At 44.4% G+C, this 18,660-nt stretch overlaps 1 protein-coding gene across 11 annotated transcripts in view; it reads left to right on the top strand.

Moving 5' to 3' along the window:
- DGKI (diacylglycerol kinase iota) overlaps positions 1 to 15,973 on the top strand; it is a 483,473-nt gene extending 467,500 nt beyond the window's left edge. For all 11 annotated transcript variants that reach the window (XM_040345697.1, XM_040345695.1, XM_040345698.1 and 8 more), the window contains 4 exons: positions 217 to 337; positions 11,354 to 11,390; positions 12,411 to 12,510; positions 15,204 to 15,973. In XM_040345697.1, the coding sequence (XP_040201631.1) occupies positions 217 to 337; positions 11,354 to 11,390; positions 12,411 to 12,510; positions 15,204 to 15,320 (375 nt within the window). In that variant the 3' untranslated portion in view covers positions 15,321 to 15,973. The remainder of the gene's footprint in view (positions 1 to 216; positions 338 to 11,353; positions 11,391 to 12,410; positions 12,511 to 15,203) is intronic.
- Positions 15,974 to 18,660: the final 2,687 nt, after the last annotated feature.

The following is an 18,660-nucleotide window of genomic DNA, read 5'->3' as shown; positions in this document are numbered from 1 at the left end:
ATTTCTGCAAAACTTGTATTGTTGTCTGGGACTTCCTGTCTCAGTGACCCCTATCTCCTCCAATTTATATTCTGTGAGTGGAGGCACAAAACAATAAAAACTGACCAAAATTATATTTCTACTCCATACTACCCAAAATTTAAAAGAAAAAGTTTTAGCTGGAGTTAGGTTCTAATTGTAGTTGAAGTTTAAATGCCCTTTCTTTTCTGTCTTCAGGTGACTGAATTCTGCAAGAACGGAGCAAGCCTAAGAATACAGAGCCCAGAGCAGTGCTCTCTACTCCACCTGGCTGCAAGAGGCGGACATACTGAGATAGTCACATATATCCTGGATAATGGTGAGTATTGTTAGATAACACTGGAGCCATAGCCAAACAGGAAGTCAGAGGACATCTATGCAAATTAAGGGAATCCAATGACCCCCCCCCCCCCCCAGGCCCTAAGAACTGTCCCCAATTGAAAATTTCAGGGCAGGTCTTAAACAGAAAAGGGTGTGGCCTTGACAGGAAGGGGTTGGTCATATTTAAATTAGGGAGTGCACGAGTTTAGTCAGGCTTAGGGCAGCACAAAACCTAAATACACTACTGGGGTATGGGTAGAAGGACAGAGCCAGAAGGGAGAAGGAGCGACAGTGAAGGAGAGGTGGAGTGAGCATGAGAGGGCACAGCCTGGGCCACAGAGCTGGAGGGAGAGGGAACCAGAGGGAAGAAGTGGCACAGTGAAGATGAGAGTGTACAGTCTGCAGTGCAGAGAAGGGTAAGAAGGACAGCCAGAGAATAGGATGGAGGAACTGTCAAGATAAGAGCAGAGATGATGGAGTAGAATACCAGGGCAGAGAACATAGATGGGATAGTGCAAAAACTCTCAATATGGGCAAGCACACTCCAGTACTGACAGGAAATTTCCTTTTTTCTTTATCTTATGAAGGATTAGGCCCCGTACACACGACCGAACATGTCTGCTGAAACTGGTCCGTCGGGGCCAGGCCCGGACTGGGCCAAAAAAAAGGCCCGGGCATTTTAGACTGAGCAGCCCGGGGTCTGGTGATTGTGTTCGCGGGGGCAGTTGATGATGGGAAATTGGGGTTCCAGGATGTGTGGATTTGATTACAGTACCTTTTTAAGCTTAATCTGACATATTGGGGCCAATTTAGATCAGAGCTGCCATACAATGCTGTTTTTTGTCATACTTTAACTCGGGTTTTGATAGTGGAGTCCTGAAAATAGTATGAAGCAGCACAAGATGAGGGTTGCTCTAATCCAGGGGCAACTTTTTGGGCATAGTGTGCCAAAAAATGTTTTCAAAGAAACATTATCAAAGTGGGTGGTAATTGGGACATATGATGCTGAGGACATAGATGAGCTATCAGATTCAGCAATGTAAAAAAAAAAAAAAAAAAAAAAAAAAAACTGTCAATTTCACATGAAAAGGAATCTATATGAAGTAAATGCTGTAAACCACTTGAATATTAGTAATAAATTAACTGACCTTTGCACCATCACACCCCAGATCAGCCCCAATTCCTGCACAATCACACTCCAGATCAGACCCTGCACATGAAAGCCAGCAATATAGTGGTGGTGTGGTTCGGTGCATAATGTGCTATAGAGGCCCCATATAGTGTAGTGATGGAGCCTCTGCTTCTCTGTTCCTCTTTTTGTCCTGGTTGCCAGGTGCCCGACTGATGTGCATGCGCGAACGGGGACTTTCAGCGCCAGCCTCGGTTGCCATGGAACAGCTTGGTGGGAGGGGATGAAGATACTACTCTTTCCGCTCCTCCCACCACCACCCTGCATATGCGAGCAGTGGCGTAGCGTGGGTTGTCAGCTCCCGGGGCAAGGCAAGTAATTTGCGCCCCCCCTAACTTGCAAACTTTTAGCACTCCCCTGAGTCCTGTCCCTTGCCTTCCTACAATAATACTGACCAGCCTGATTCCTACACTGACCACTATACTAACCTACCTGATTCATATACTGACCACTATACTACACTGACCTACCTGATTCCTATACTGACCACTACACTACACTGACTACTATACTGACCACTACACTAAACTGACCAACCTGATTCCTATACTGACCACTATACTACACTGTCCTACCTGATTCCTATACTGACCGCTACACTACACTGACCACTACACTACACTGACCACTATACGACACTGACCTACCTGATTCCTATACTGACCACTACACTATACTGACCACTATACTGACCTACCTAATTTCTATACTGACCACTACACTGACCACTATACTACACTGTAGTATGACTCTTCTACTCTTTCTCTCTGGCTGGCTGCTCCATCTCCCCAAACCGTGTGCGAATTACTGCTGATTCCTGCAGCTGTTTCAGCCACCTGTAAGCGGCTAGCTGTGGCTGTCAAGCCCTGTACACTTCAATAACAGGTTTTTCAATAATAGCTGTCAGAGGCTGTTCGAACAGCCGTTGTTTACCTGCGCTGATCCCTGCATGAGCAGTGATCACCACAGATCATTGTAGGCTATCCGGACAGCCACGGATAGCTGAAACCGGGCTCAACAGCCACAACTAGCCATTTATAGGTGCCTGAAACAGTCATTCAAACTGGTGCTAGTTGCCCATGTGAAAATAGCCTAAAGCCTCCAAGTTGCCCAAATCCCCTTCTAAAAGCAGTCCCATCATAAAGCCTAATGCCATTTAAAAAAAATAACATAGTACCATCATACATTAATTTCACTCGATAAATACTCATGAATAAATGTAAGTCCTTGTATCCTGCTATCAAAAAGTGAATCATGGTTAAATATCCCCTAGGACACAATACTAATGAGGGCGAGTTATGGACTGACAGTGTGACCTGGCCTAGGAAGTTACAGTGTCCAAATTCAAACTCTATTAAATCATACTCCTTGTTGAAATATAAATATAAACCGTGTCCAACAAACTCCCCCGCCCCCGGGCAGCAACACGACTCTCACGATCATGAGGGAGTCTCACCTTCTATTCTTTGGAGGAGAGGAGAGGAGGAGGAGGAGGCGGAGAAGACAGCGGCCCCGCGCTTCTCCATGTTCAGATTCAAGACCGGCACCCTGTGATTGGGCGTAAGGGGTCATGTGCGGCGGCGGGGCTGGCCTATTAATGATCGCAGTTGCTCAAGAAGTCCCGCCTTCGCCCAATCACAGGGTGCAGGAGACTGAACATGGGCGGAGGTGGGACTCCAGGATCTACCGCGATCGTGGATAGGCCAGCCCCGCCGCCGCACATGACCCCTTACGCCCAATCACAGGACGCCTGAGACTTAACATGGCGACACAGCAAGGGGACACAGGAAAGCACATTTAGGAGGAGGAAGCCACTGACATATACTGGCGGGCACCCCCTAAATGTTGTACCCAGTGCCACGGCCCCCCCCGCACCTCCCACGCACGCTACACCACAGTATGCGAGGCATCCGCGGCCAGCCCTGCATGTCGGAACCCAGGGCCGGCCCTGTCACAGCCCCGGCCCTATCACAGTCTGTCACAGCCCCAGCCCACCGGGCATTTGCCCGGTGTGCCCTATGGCCAGTCCGGGCCTGGTCGGGGCCTTAGACATACAATAGCACTGACAAAAATATCATCTTCAACCTCTCCTCTCCCTCACCTCTGGCACTTTTGCCTCCCCACTCAAACATGCACATGTTACCCCCATACTTAAAAAACCCTCACTGGACCCCACCTGTATGAATAACTTAAGGCCCTCCTCCGGTTTGCCTTCAAGCTTCTTTGAGTCGCTACCTTACTGACAACAACCTCCTTGATTCCCCTACATCCTACTCACTAACAACCTACTAACTTCTAGAACCAACTGCCATTACTCTTTGCTCATACTCAGACCTTTCTGCTGCCTTTGACACAGTTGACCACCTTCTCCTTCTCAATAAACTCCACTCCCTTGGCCTATGTGACTCTTCTCTTTCCTGGTTCTCCTCTTACCTATCTCAGGGCACTTTCAGTGTCACATACAACACCATCTCCTCCTCCACCTATTCTGTCTCTACACCTCTTCCCTGGGCCAGTTGATAACCTTCCATGGCTTCCAGTACCACCAAAATATACGCCGATGACACGCAGATCTACCTCTTTACCTTCCAGCTCACACAATCGGTCTCCTCACACATCACAAATTGACAGAGTATCAGTATGGATGTCACACCACTTCTCAAACGCAATCTTTCTAAAACAGAGCTTGTAATATTTCCCCCTACCTGATCCCCTCCCCATGACTTTACCATTGAAATCAACAGTACAACCATTGGTCCCTCTGCACATGCCATGGTGCTAGGTGTAATCCTAGACTCTGACCCCGCCTTCAGCCCCCACATCCAATCACTGGCTAAATCTTGCTGCCCCAACTTCTGCAACACCACAAAACAACTTATTCACTCCTTGGTTATATCCCGCCTTGACTACTACAACTCCTTAATCACAAACCTACCTTTACACAGGTTACCCCCCCCCCCCCTTCAGTCTATTATTAATGCTACTGCCTGGCTAATACACCTTACTAACTGATCCGTGACCTCTGCCCCTGTTTGCCACTCCCTTCACTGCCTACCACTAGTCCAAGGTGTACAATTCTAAATACTAACCACAACGTACAAAGCCAACCACAACATCGCCCCCAGCTATATCCATAACCATGTCTTGCTCTCTAGCTCCCTTGTTACCTCCTTCCACCTCTGCCTCTAGGACTTTTCCAGAACCTCTCCCATCCTCTGGAACTCCGTACCCCAAATATGTCTGCTCCTTTCCTCTCCGCCTTGAGGCGATCCTTTAAATTGCATTTATTCAGGGATTCCTACCCTAATTCCACCTAAAAACCCATACGTGTGTCACCTCCACCAGATCATCCCCTGCAGAAATTACCTTTTGTACTATCTTAGCCTCCCTTTAGATTGTAAGCTCCATGAGCAGGGTCCTCTATGCCTTCTGTAATGACTCTCACTGCCCCCAATCTGTCCTGTGAGACCAGGAAGAGAGAGCAGCACTGCTGCATTCGGGCACAGCGCAGAATCGAGAGAGGGCTCGGGTAAGTATGAGATGAGGGATACAAGTAATGCCACATTTTTTACCTTAATGCATAAAAAGCATTAAGGTAAAACATGATTTGCCTTTAAAACCACTTTAATACATGCACATATAAAACAGTAGCATATCTTTCCTACAAAGATAGTTTAGTTTTTCGGTCTGTTTTTAGTGCCATTCGCAAGTCAGAATCTTGCAGAATAACTAGAACCAGTCTGCCACCTGAGCCACAGAAAGTCATGTGACTTCCCTTTACTGACTGTGCACGCACCCCCTCAGCTCTGTTGTTCGATGTACTCATAGCTTTACAGTGGCATTTTGGCCTTACATTCAGTGTTTGCAAGCAAATCTGCTGATTTTTTTTATTGCAACCATCTGGTTTCAACTTTCAGTTTAACTGATATGTTTCCAAAACGCAGGTTATAAAAATAGACAGACCCCAGCTGCTAAAAGAAAATGGAACTTGTTAGTAACACACTTAGATCACACACAGTATCTGTGTGGAGCTCTGAAAAACACGAAGGCCCCGTACACACGACCGAGTTTCTTGGCAGAATTCAGCCAGAAACTCGATCGGAGCCATATTTTGCTGAGAAACCCGCTCGTGTGTACACTTTTGGCCGAGGAAGCCGACGATGAACTCGTCGAGCCAAATAGAGAACACGTTCTCTATTTCCTCGTTAGTCAATGGGGAAACTTGGCTCGCCGAGATCCTCGGCGGCTTCACAAGGAACTCGACGAGCAAAACGATGTGAAGGGTATGAAGGGGCATTTTAGACAATTATGCTCATCCAATGTTGTAGTAACACTTTGTGGAAGACCCTTTTCTGTTTCAGCATGGCTGTGCCCCTGTACAAAGCCAACTCTATAAAGACATGGTTTGATGTGGAGGAACTCAAGTGGCTTGCACAGAGCCAAGACCTCAAGCCTACCATGCACATTTGGGATGAATTACAAACTGTTTGCAAGGCAGGTCTCCACATCAGATTTCAAGACACACTACAAAATCTTGTGGAAAACCTCTCCACTAAAGTGGAGGCTGCTATAGCTGCAAGTAAAGGGGAGTCCATATTAATGCCAATGGTTTTTGAAAAGCATGTTCAACAAGCTCATATAGGTGTGATGGTGAAGTGCTCTTATTGTATATCTTGCATCTGGCTGTCCACTGCACATGCGTGAGCCACAGTGCATTATTATGAATGGTCCAACAGTCTGACATGTCCCAGAAGACTGCAGGGAGAGAGAGAGATAAAGAGAGATGAGAACTTCTGCTCAGATCGCCTAGGCAACCTTCGTAAAAGGTACCTGCCCCCTTTAAGTTCAGGCAAGCAGCTAGATACAAAGTTAACGGCTAAGTCCACCTTTAATTAATTGTTATGTTACACCAATATTTAGTGTGTTAACTGGTGCCAAGTTACCCCCCTCCCCATCCCGTCTTAACCGACCCCCCCTCGTACAAGATCATGGGATTTCTATCTCCAGCCGCTCCTGTCACTTTTTCAATTTTCCACGATTGTGAGGTCTGTGAATGGATACACTACAAGTCCTAGGAGTCTGCTGTAGTATGCAGCTTATGAAAATATTTGCAAATGTGTGCAAACTAAACCCCTGGTTTTAACGTAAACTGTTTCATTTATTAGTGAGCTGGGAATTTTTCTTTGTTGTTTTTTGACATGTGTCACTTTTCCATGTGTTACTAGTTGGGGTGGTTGCCATTTATTTGTATTAATGGAACACAACTGTGTTGATTAAAGTGGTTGTAAACCCCTTTCATGAAATCTGACCTGCCCTTCTGCTGCTCTGTTCCGCTGTCCGAGCATGATAACTTCTGACAAGCTCTCTGACGTAGGAGATGAAAGAAGCTGGAAATTTGTGTTGGGGAGGTAACTTAGAGACAGATAAGCAGAGAGCTTGTCTATTCACAGTACAGCTCTGCAAGTTTCTTCATTCCTCTGTCTATGTGGAGGGGGGTGTGCCTTTCCTCTAATCAGCTCACACACAGTGTATGCCCAGACTCCCCTCCCACTGCTGAAGAAGAAACATTTCCAACACGATGTACACTAAAGAGTCGAGAAAGCTAAAGACAGCTGATATACATGTAAAATGTACGTAGGGAGATTTGTTTCATCCCTGTGTCTCATCTGAGGCTGTTCACTTCACTGGGTATAGGAGAGGATTTACATCCACTTTAAAGGACTCGTAGTCCATTGACACTTATTGCAGGATCCCGTGCATTGCATCCGTGATCCACTGATCTTGGTTGCAATGACCCAACAGGTTTTGGAGGCCAAGCTGCCTCCCTTCATCAGAGTTCTTACAGCTGTGTGTAAAAACAAAATTAAGATTAAAGGTTTTCTGAAAAATGTTGGCTTTGAATGTCAGTTAGAAAAATTCTATACAAACCAGTGATAAGAGGACTGGCAATAATAAGTCACAGACAATCCTTTTCAAAACACCTTGAGTCCCGATCTTGCTTTAACTCAAAATCAGTGACTTGGTACTTCTGTATGTATCCTGCTAATTCACCTGAAGCAAGGATGGGTCCACTCTAAAAATGTGAATTCTCTCTCTCCCCCTCTATGTCTCTCACTATATATATTTTATATATATATATATATATATATATATATATATATATATATATATATATATATATATATTATGTAGCACTCATCTATTTGTCCCTAAAAAAATTGTCCCTAATTGTCCCTAAAAAAAATGACAAAACAAATTGCAGATCTGGTGGAAATATTTGGTATTGATTTGTGAATTCTCTGTTCATGGCAATGATTTGGTTAAACTGAAGCCTGGACATGACCTCAGATCACTGTCCCAGCGCTGCCATCTTTTCACAGTCTTCACAACAGTCTCTCCTTTTCTGGTCTAGATTTTCCCTGCCGTCTCTCTGCGCGATGCCTTTGTATCCCGCGCCACCCTGCTGCTTCCTCCCCCTCATTCTTCCATTCATTCCTGGCTGTTTTATTTGTCTCCTTTTCTCCCTCTTCTCTTCCCCCACATCCCTCCTCGCTTCTCCGGGCACCCGCTGGGCACTGAGTGACAGTCTGGTAATGGCATCTCCTCTAAAGCTTCTTCACTTTTTTGTGTTTGCTGTGGATGGAGATTTGGGACGGATGAGTGCTGATGCCCGGGCGACGGGGCCTGCGATGTGGGTAACGGCTCTGTGCTTGGTCCAGAGCCAAATTATTAGAATGCTTTTCTATTCACATAGAGGAAATCTGAAGGGAAGTGAATGACTTGGGTTCATTACTGTATAGAGATGACATCATGTTACGTTTACAGGCTAAGGTCCTGATTGTACTCTAATAACACATTTTAAGGTTCACAAAAACACAGGTTGAAATGATTGGGGCTTTAGGCCCTGTATTGTCACCTATCACTATTATGTTTTTGCAAAAAGTCATAAAAACAGAAAAATTCAAAGAGAATCCAAACAAGATAGTAAACTGTTGTTCTCTGTGTGAAACATATTCTGTGTCCTTACTAAGTTAAGTAGAAAATATAATCAGCGCAATAAACCACATGAAAAAACAAGCAGCTGAACACTGGGATTCAATTAATAAAATTCCTTAGGGTGAATATAAAGTAGATAGTGCAGCGCTTAAAAGTCCAACAATAGAAAGTCCAAATAGAATCTTTTCTAAAGTGACTGGTGATGAGTAGAAATCATGCAGGTGCTGTAGCGTGGAAATAAGAAGAAACACCTCCACCAATGGTAGTAATGGCCGCTCACCTCACAGCTATGACCCTCTGTTAGATTAGGTCATAAACAGCATTCCCATAAGGGTATATCCAAAAGGAAATCCAGCAATGATACAAATGGTCTCCAAAGCAAGGTCAGCAATCAAGCATCAGATCCAAATATATAAAAGAAAAAACAGCACATAGTGTTTGTCAGTGCAGGTAAAACAGTAAATTTTAATAAATAAAAAACGCACTTACAGAGTAAGGCACTCAAACCAGTGCCAGGAAAACAAACGTGTGTGTAGCTATGATCGCGGGTGACGTCACGCTCTCCCTACCGAACGTTGCGTCCCTGAGGCGGGACTTTTTCAGCGGATGTAGGTGAGAAGAAACAGTCACCCTATTAAGTATGCGTCCGTTGCTATGGCAACCGTGACGCCGACTGCAGCTACGGTGTGGCAGCAGGAACAAAACAAAAACCAACAAGTGGTAATCCAATCAGCATGGAGGGGGGAGTGTGACGTGGAGCATCAGGGGTCACATGGTAGTGTTAGTTACCATGGAGAGAAGCGCAGCGTCTGCTACAGTGCGGCAAAGGGGACAAAAAGCAAAGCCACAACGCAGCAAAGCCAAAAAAACAGTGACGCAACAAAGGCAGAGTAATATGCACACTGGGAGTCCCTGATCTCCATACTCACCACCCGCCATGACAGGAATAAATTAAAGATTAAAAATAGAGGGGGAATATTATAAAAAACTGATAAAGTTTAAAAACCCCTCATAGGAAAAGATATATATATAACATGATTCACCTGAATCAAATAGACTATATAAAAACGTGAAGTCAACCGCGATCATTGTAGTAAACACACAAATACATAATAATACAACAATCAATATACAGACAGTAACATATAGATATCTATATAAAATACATTGAGTAAAATATCTGTATATATATAAAAATAAATTATCAAAATATATAAAAAATACTAGATAAAATCAACGGTCAGAAATAAAACAATTAATATCAAAATCTACGTTAAGGCCGTCTGGAATCAAAACATGTGTCTCATGGATCCAATACGATTCCTTCTTACTTAATTGCCGGATAAAGTTACCCCCCCCTCCAATGACGGTTAACTTTCTCTATCCCCTCCTTACTAAGTTGCCTATCATCACCTGAGCACAGGGTGCATCTCTGAGGCTCAGTCCATTGACAACTTGATACAATTTTGATGGAGCTCATACACCTATTTTGTTCTAAGAAATCTCACCCACCAATGTGGCAGGCAAATCCATGTCCTTGAAATGGAACACTTGGGGCAGTGGCACTCTCAGAACTGGATAGAATCCTACGATGTGGTAGTTAACAAGAAGGTCCTCGGTAAATCGAGTCTTTCCCGAGAAACCTACTTAATGTGTCAGCAAACAATCTTTCGTCAACATCAACCACAACACATAAAAGTAGCGTTCAGCATTTTATGGTACCTTTTTCCTTAAACATGCATTTATATACACAACCTCAGAAGATTCCTACAAGGTGCAGTGGAAGTGATCTCCAAACAGATGTTTGTCTAATATTATCATGATCAAACCTGGCAGAAACCCTAATGCACTAGATGAAAGGCTTAGTGCTGAGATGTTGTCATGGTTTATTATGACATGTATTAAGATAGAGCACTCTCCAACCACCAAAGGAAACCAAACTCAAGACAACCAGCCCCCTTTTCTCCGCAGAATACTTTATTTCGAGAATATCTTCCCAGGTATGACATCAATATTTAAAATATATCTTTTAGACTCCAGCATATAAAAGTGAGGTTTGATAACTCCATTGCACTGCAGAGTTGGGAAACAAGAAGACCTGCTTTCTTGGTATGAAGAGTCATTCACAAAGAACGGAGCTGAAGCCCCCCTCCTGCAAAGTCACTGCCGGCCACGCTGGGTTCTCGCCATTGCCTCTGTGCAATCTTCAATGCCTTAAAACTTGGTGGCATTCCCCGGGGTAGATCAATGTCAGCAATTACGGAGGGCACGTCTCCAGGAACTGAGGGGTTCCTTTGTTGTGCATTTTTTCTTCCAATTTACATCATAAAAGAACACCACGACCCCCTTCTTCTAGAATTCCAACCATCTATTATTTATTTATGTCACACAAATCATAGTAAGTCTAGAGGCCCTTCATTACCCCCTCACTAAGTCTTTCTTGCAGCGTTTCTCCAAGAACTTCTGCTTAATTTTCTAAAAGTATAAGATTCGAAAAAGAAGCCCTGAGGTGCACTCATGACATGTAGCCTCCCTGCCTGCAGTTACTGTTTTTCATTCCTAGTATAATGTAGTAGGTCATCCACAGCTCTACACAAGGAAAAACTACATTTTGTTAGAATGGATAGAGAGGGAATGGGCTACAGATTCTGTAAAGTTTGTATTGCTATCCATGTTCCTTTTGATTAGATTTTCCTTCACTTCCTGTCTTCTTTCATTAAAGGTTCATTTTATAATGAAAATATTAAACAGTAAACCTCTGCTTTCTGTAAATATACTGAAAGAGTTGCAAAGCTAAATTTCGATATGGTTTGTTCTTTGTTTTGGCAGGACCAGAAGATCTGCTGGAGATGGCAGACAGAGTTACGTAAGTGCTCCCATTGACCTGATTAGGACACTACAGAGAGTGTTGTATATGACTGTACTGACTAGGCCAGGTTCCCTTTACTTCACAGCCTTAGCAGTACTTTCCACAGGCAAATGTTCTGATTTTTTTTATTTTTTAAATAGCAAGCATGTTATATTTACCTGCTCTGTGCAATTGTTTGGCACAGAGCAGCCACTATCCTCTTCTTTTCGGGTCCCCCACTTGCTGTCCTGGCTCCCCCCTGCCAACCCCCCTAGTAACAAACCTCTTGCTATGGGGTCTCCTGAGTTGTGCTCCTGTGAATAGATGAATGGACATTGTCCATTCACACACAGAGCGCTGCTCTGGCCAGCCCCCTGCTTACTTCTCATTGGCTCACTGTCTGTGATTGACAGTAGCAGGGGCCATAGGTTCCAGCTGCTGTGTGAGCCAATGAGGAGAGAAATACCCGGGAGAGCCGATGCTCTCATGCACATCGCTGGATCGAGATGGGCCTCAAGTAAGTATAAGGTGAGACCCTTTAGAACCAGATAAGTCTATCATAATATACCAATATGCAGTGCATGCTAGCACATTATGACATTAACCTGCATGTAAAGAGGCTTTACTACCAGTTTCAGTTTTATTTTTACTGACCTAATAAGGGCTTTGTGACTCTTATCAGCAGTCCCACACCCTCTTTCACCATTACAGTTCTGTTGCTGGACTGATGAGGAATGAACTCATTAGTCTTCTGCTACTGCTTCACTGCCCAGTCACATACTGCAGGTGGGGAGGTGATATTGCTGTATTGCTTACTGCGATTAAGAAAACATGAGCAGTCAGACACCAACCTGGTTGTGCTGTGTGCTAGAGTTTTGTAAACCTCTAGACTTAATGGACAGTAAAACAAATCATTTGACAGGTAAAATGGCTCCAATATGTGTATTTTTCCGTTTGCCTGGAGTTTAGATTTTTCTTATGTTTATCTTGCTTCCTCTTCCCACACTGCGTACCTATTTGTTGTTTTGTGTCTTCTAGAGGGGAGACAGCACTGCACAAAGCTGCATTCCATAGACACCGGCAGGTTTGCCAAATTCTTGTGGATGCCGGAGCCTGTTTAATAAAGAAGGATGCCAAGGTGATATATTTTAATGCATTACTCATCAGTGATATATTTAAAGATACAATTTTTTTAATGTATGATAGAATAGAAAAGGGTTAAAGCTGGAGTTTAGTGATTTAAAAAAAAACCCTCTATGGATGCCACTTACCAGCAATAAATTGAGACCTGTGTGCTAGTGGCTACCACTGCAGGGCACATTTTATTGCTCACAATAAGTGATCCTTTTGCTATTTAATATATCTTAATTGTACAGTATAGGACACAGGCTGAATATCCATAAACTGAGTTAAAGGTGAAGAGTTAAGGGACATTGGGAAAGCTTTTGGACACATCCCTTTGGGTGTACCCCTGTAACCCTAACCCACTCTGCGAGACCTCATATTTTTGCTAGTGTCCTTTAGGTGATGGACCTTTTGTCCCTTATGGAAAAGTTTCAATGCCTAACTAGTTCTTATTTACTTCAAATTCTTTAATCAACTCTTAAGTAAGGGGTCTACAAACATTCTAAACACAGGGCCAGTTTATTGTCCTTAAAATTTTAGGGGGGCTGTACCGTGGCCAGCAATGTCCCAGGCCCAGCATCAGTGGGAATAAATATGGCCTCAGGGTTGGTGATCAGTAGGAGGAGGATTACTGTCCCTATTAGTAGGAGGAATAGTATTCTATCATTAGTATCAGTGGAAGAAAAAGGGACCCATTGTTGATGTCAGTGGGAGGAATAGTGCCCCAAGGGCCGGATAAAGGCTATGAAAGGGCCACATGTGGCCCTCAACCCACAGTTTTGAAACCCCTGCCTTAAGCCAACCTCTTCACTGCCTTTAAGTACAACAATAGATCCAGTGCATCCAGATTGGTGCAACCTTGGTAAAACCTTGGGACTCGTACCCAGAACCACACTGTGTAATGTTGCTTTGGGCCATGGATCTTTTTTGGACATTCACCATGGCACTTAGTGCAATGCGTATAGTTAGCTGCAGGATGCTATACAGGGCCATGGTTCGGTCCTATGGTTCCCAGACCCTGACAGTGGAGTCTGGACATACAGGGGCCAGCAATGTGGAAGGGTAAGACAGGTTCACCCTTTTTTAGACTTTTACTGTTGCCTTATAGCAAGTTTAAGACTTACTATTCAGGACACACCATTAGGTTTACTGAAAGTAGTGAAGATAATATTTGTTAAACGATTCAATTTACAGGAAACCAGGAATTTGTGCTTGACTTATTCACTTCTTGAGTGTTTAAACTTTCAAACATGGCGGTAAAAGTCCCACCATTCAGAGCTTAAGCCTAGTGCACTCCTTGAGTTGCAGAATGCTCGTCCGACAGAAGCCGGCCAAACCGGCTGCCATACACAAGGGCCGAATGTCGGCCGTTCTTTATTGAACCAGCCAATGTCGCCTGACATTCGGCCCCTGTGTACTAGGCTTTAGTATCAGGTGGATGACCAGGTGTTACATCAGACCACAGGATGCACCATTACCACCAATAGTATTTAGGCATTTCCTACAACGCTGTTGTCACAAGGACATCACCACAGGAAGGTTGACATCTGGGTCACTGTGTATTCTTTTGCAAACATGCTTATCCCTTTTCTGGACCCTACTGTGGGAGTACCCCGGCAAGAGTATGCACCTGGTTTCCGCCATTGCTGTCAGTGAGGGTAATCACTGAAAATGTTTAGGCAGAGTGACATTTCTTCCCTTGCACTGGAGCAGGACCCTATTTTAACACGTGTTTGAATCCAATTATGGCTCTATCTCAAGCACACACAGGGCCTATCTGACCAAGGCAGATTTCTAGTACTAGCAAACTAGCTAATGGCAAACAAACAGGGTAAATTTACCTAGTGGAGACACAGACAGCAGTAAAAAACTGGCAAAGGTTCTAACCCTTTACAACTCTTTGAAAAACACATTAGCTTTCAGTACACTTTAGCAGGGATCTGCTGATCACTGGTGCAGTGTTTTACAGGCTCCAAATTGTATTTTTTATATAAATGCACATTTTTGTACATGCATTTATTATTATATTTTTTTAAAGTGAACTTATCTTTGAAGTTCCCAAAAGAGATTATTCCACCAGTATCCACATGTTACTGAATATAATTTTGGTTAAACCTGAACACCGGGCACAAAAACTTTCATTGAAATATATTCCTCAATATAAATATAAATCTACTCTGTGTGCAGCAAATGCATTTGCAAACCCAAATATTACCTTGTAAATGTAGCAGTAACATCATCACTGTGCTGTACATAGCCTATTCTGAGAGCTGAGCTGTGGGAGGGGCCCAGCAGCTCCACCCACTACAGGCTGCCTGCAGAAAACTACAGGGGGGCGGAAACAAGACCAGTCACCCTGCGCAAGGAGAGAGAGCAACAGTGATCGGTCTTTATTACAGGAAGCTCCTGCGCAAAGGGAAAGTTTCACACTGGATTACTGCACAGATCTTTAGGAGTAAAAAAGCAAACCAAGATTCCAGTGGGAATACACATATATCTTGTATTTAGACACAAGTTGCTTATCCTGGAGGTGAGCTTTAAGCTTGACCTTACACATGGCCATGATTCCATATTGTTCTGTTTGATACCAAAGGAATAGAATATGCTTTACCCTGTATGTTTTACTAATACTTTGTTCTGCCTTTATTCTTTGGACACATTCTTTGAAATGTATCTCTCATTAGCTCTCCTTTCCAATTTCCACAGGGATTTACTCCTTCTGACAAGGCCCAGGAGGCAGGGGATGCAGATCTGGCATCCCACTTGGAGTCTTGTCAAGATAAGCAACTCCTGCCCAACGATGACCTGGAGACGGCAGTCTGAAGTCCGCAGCAGGTGGCGGAAACAACTCGGAAAGAGCAGAAACGTGAATGGGAAAGTTCCTGGAGAAGGTCCACCCCGGGAGAAGGAAACTTGACGGAAGAGTCACCCCTTCTTGAAGCGAGATAAGCGGCGGAAGGTGTACTGTCCAGTTTCTAAGGGCTAACAGGACTTGCCACGGAACTGCTGCCCAAAACGACGAGCCAAAGGGATGCGGAGGTGGGGGGTGAAGGACGACAGAGGTTGGGGCTGACCCCCCCTCGCCCCGTGTGGATCCCCTGTTTCTGTTCTCCAACAAGACGCATGACCCTGTCCATTGTCTGTCTCCTCACGTCGGTCCAAACCCACCCAGCCCAGTCGGAGGCCTGCACAGTGTTATAAACCTCACATATGTTTTTAGTATTTGCAGTGCCGATTCATTAAAAAAGAGAGACTGAATTCTACTTTGAATCTGCAAGCTTAAAATTTGGGGGAAGACAATTTTCTTTGTTGTTCACATAACATCGTGTGAAAAAAGCTTTTTTGTTTTTTCTTTTTTTTTTTCCTCCAAGGACCACCAAACCTAAAATTTCAATATCGAATATGAGGAGACCCGCTGTAACATTCACAATCGTGTATGTAAATGTACCATCAACATGACATAACCTGTGACGTCTCATGTGTCTTTTAGTTTTTCTTTTCTGGTTCAGATCACTCTAAATTATTACTCTTCCACAACAGACATCATGACAGTGGCGGCTGGTGCTCCATTGGTCGGAGGGGGGGGGGGGGGCGGTAGAAGACGGACCTGACCACACACCCCCACCTCCGTCGCTCCAGCTTGCCACCACTTCCCCGTCCCTGTCGCCAGCTCTCTTCCAATGTGCTGCCCAGGGATGCCAGCTTGGTGAGGTCGACGGCAGGGGGGGATCGATGCGGTGTACGCGGTGTGCACTCACACAGGGGCGATCCATGAAGGGGCTGACAGCATGTATATTTGCCCTGGCATTTCATTAGGAAACCCCCACATTTATCATATTGAATATTGACATTTATAAGTGTGTGCAGCCTATTGCATTAGAGTGCGCACCCCAAAGCTCAAACACACACGCCTTTCTCTGCAGCCTCAGCCACATGGGACAGTGGATTAACGGGTTAGGGCTCTATGCTGGGTGGCTTCCTGTTAATACACAAACTGAAGCATAGGCAGCACTATGCCACGCTGTTGTCACAAGGACATCGCCACAGGAAGGTTGACATCTGGGTCACTGTGTATTCTTTTGCAAACATGCTTATCCCTTTTCTGGACCCTACTCTGGGAGTACCCCGGCAAGAGTATGCACCTGGTCTCCGCCATTGCTGTCAGTGAGGGTCAGAAATATCAATATCGGTTAGAAAATTTACAGATATTACCGATGTTGCTTCAAGGGGTTTTACCGGGGTGATGCAGTGCAGAGGAGGGGTTTGGGGTCTTATAGACCCCCGATTTTTCCATAAAGACTACCTCTCACATGCCTATTACTGTCACAAGGGATGTTTACATTCCGTGTGACAGCAATAACAGTGATTTTAAATGTACAAAATATCGGCAGGAGAGGTGGCCGAAATATTGGTATCGTATCGGCACCGACTAAAAAAACAGTGCGGTCGATACCTAGTATGATGTACTTGTGTGACCAGATAAAGGGACACTAAATCTGGTTTAAAAAATATATTCAAGTATGTATTCTTATCACGAAAAAAATTACATTCTATTGCTCTCAGTCTCCTCCATTTTTTTTCTTTTTCAGCTGCTGTGATCTAAATTCCTGTTAGAGGGAGGCTACATTTGTTTTCCCACTGTAGGTAGGAATGTAGCCACCTTCTCTTACTCCCTCCCAAGACGAACTAGGGACTATGGACTATGTCAGGTGTGCTCAACTTTTTAAAGAATGAGGGCCAATTAAGTGGTTTGGTAACCAGTCGCAGGCCACAATGAATTATGTGGTTTTCCTTACACATGTGCAATTTGTTTCGGTTCCAATCTAAATTTGGACAAATTTGTGGTTATTCTAAGATTTGGATGCATCCGAATTTCTGAATAACAATAGAAGCAAATTTCATTAAAATTTGTTTTGATTCATTTATTTATTTTCTAATGAAATCCACATTTTCAGAATGATTTTTATTCAAATCGGTCGAAAATGTATCAACTGACCTAAATTCTGTGTGAAGATTTAAGAATAGTTGAAGAATAGCTGGTTGTTAAGGAGCGGGTCAGGAGGCCGGCCACAGCATCCTTAAAGTGGATGTAAACCCACTCTCAACCTTTCTAAACTACTGCCATCATGGTTATCTATAGGGATATACTGTACATGCCTCCTGCATGTGTCCTTACCTGTCAAATGTCTCCCCTCTGTCAAGTATGAGTCCCGAAAAACTGCAGATTCTGTGGGTTGGTCTGTTGCCCAGGGCTCGGTGGGTGGAGTCATGATGTCAGTAGACTCCCTTCCTACAGCTATACTCCCCTTGTCAACATAATTTTTCTCCTGTGTATTTCTTACCCTGAATTTCTGCTAAGATCACTTACATACAGTCAAAACCCAGAAAAGTCACTACATGACTTCAGCATGCCCAATCATGCTGATATGTGGAGCAGCCAATCCTCGGAGAGCTGGAGAAGAAAGGAGGAGGGGATCTGAAGTACACAGAATGTCTCTCTCAGGCTCATGCATGAGATATGTAAATAACCTGTCACTCACAGAAAGGGGGGAGAAACGGACCTCTATTTCTCTGTCTGACCGTTTTAATCTCACTTAAAAAAGAGGACTGCTCATAGCTGGATTAACTCTTTGTGGCAAGACTGGGCACAGATGACATGAAATCCCATTCTATACAAGGTGCAAGACTTAATTAAATATTTTTTTTTTTCGGGCTTATATCCACTTTAACCACTGATGACTTATCAGCGGTCAGTAGGTTTCCCAACTACTGATAGCTGAATGTAAACAAAAGAATGCCGCCCATGAAAAAAAAAGCATGCCCCCCCCATCCATACCAGACCCTTATCCGAGCATGCAACCCGGCAGGTCATGAAAGGGAAGGGACAAGTGATCACCCCTCTCCTCTTGAACCATACCAGGCCTCATGCCCTTAACATGGGGGGTGCTTTGGGGTAGGGGGGCACACCCCACAATGGCCTCTTCCCCACAATCCTGGCCAGTGGTTGTGGGGGTCTGCAGGCAGGGGGCTTATCGGGATCTGGAAGCCCCCCTTTAACATCTACATAGGGACCAGGTGCTCTGGGGGGGAGCCCTCCTATGCCAAAGCACTCCCCCCCATGTTGAGGGCATGTGGCCTGGTATAGTTCAGGAGGGGGGGGTGC

Source organism: Rana temporaria, chromosome 3, assembly GCF_905171775.1.
Source record: "Rana temporaria chromosome 3, aRanTem1.1, whole genome shotgun sequence".
Taxonomy (NCBI): Eukaryota; Metazoa; Chordata; class Amphibia; order Anura; family Ranidae; genus Rana; species Rana temporaria.
The sequence above is the reverse complement of the archived record's forward strand: the minus strand, read 5'-3'. Positions and strand labels throughout refer to the sequence as shown.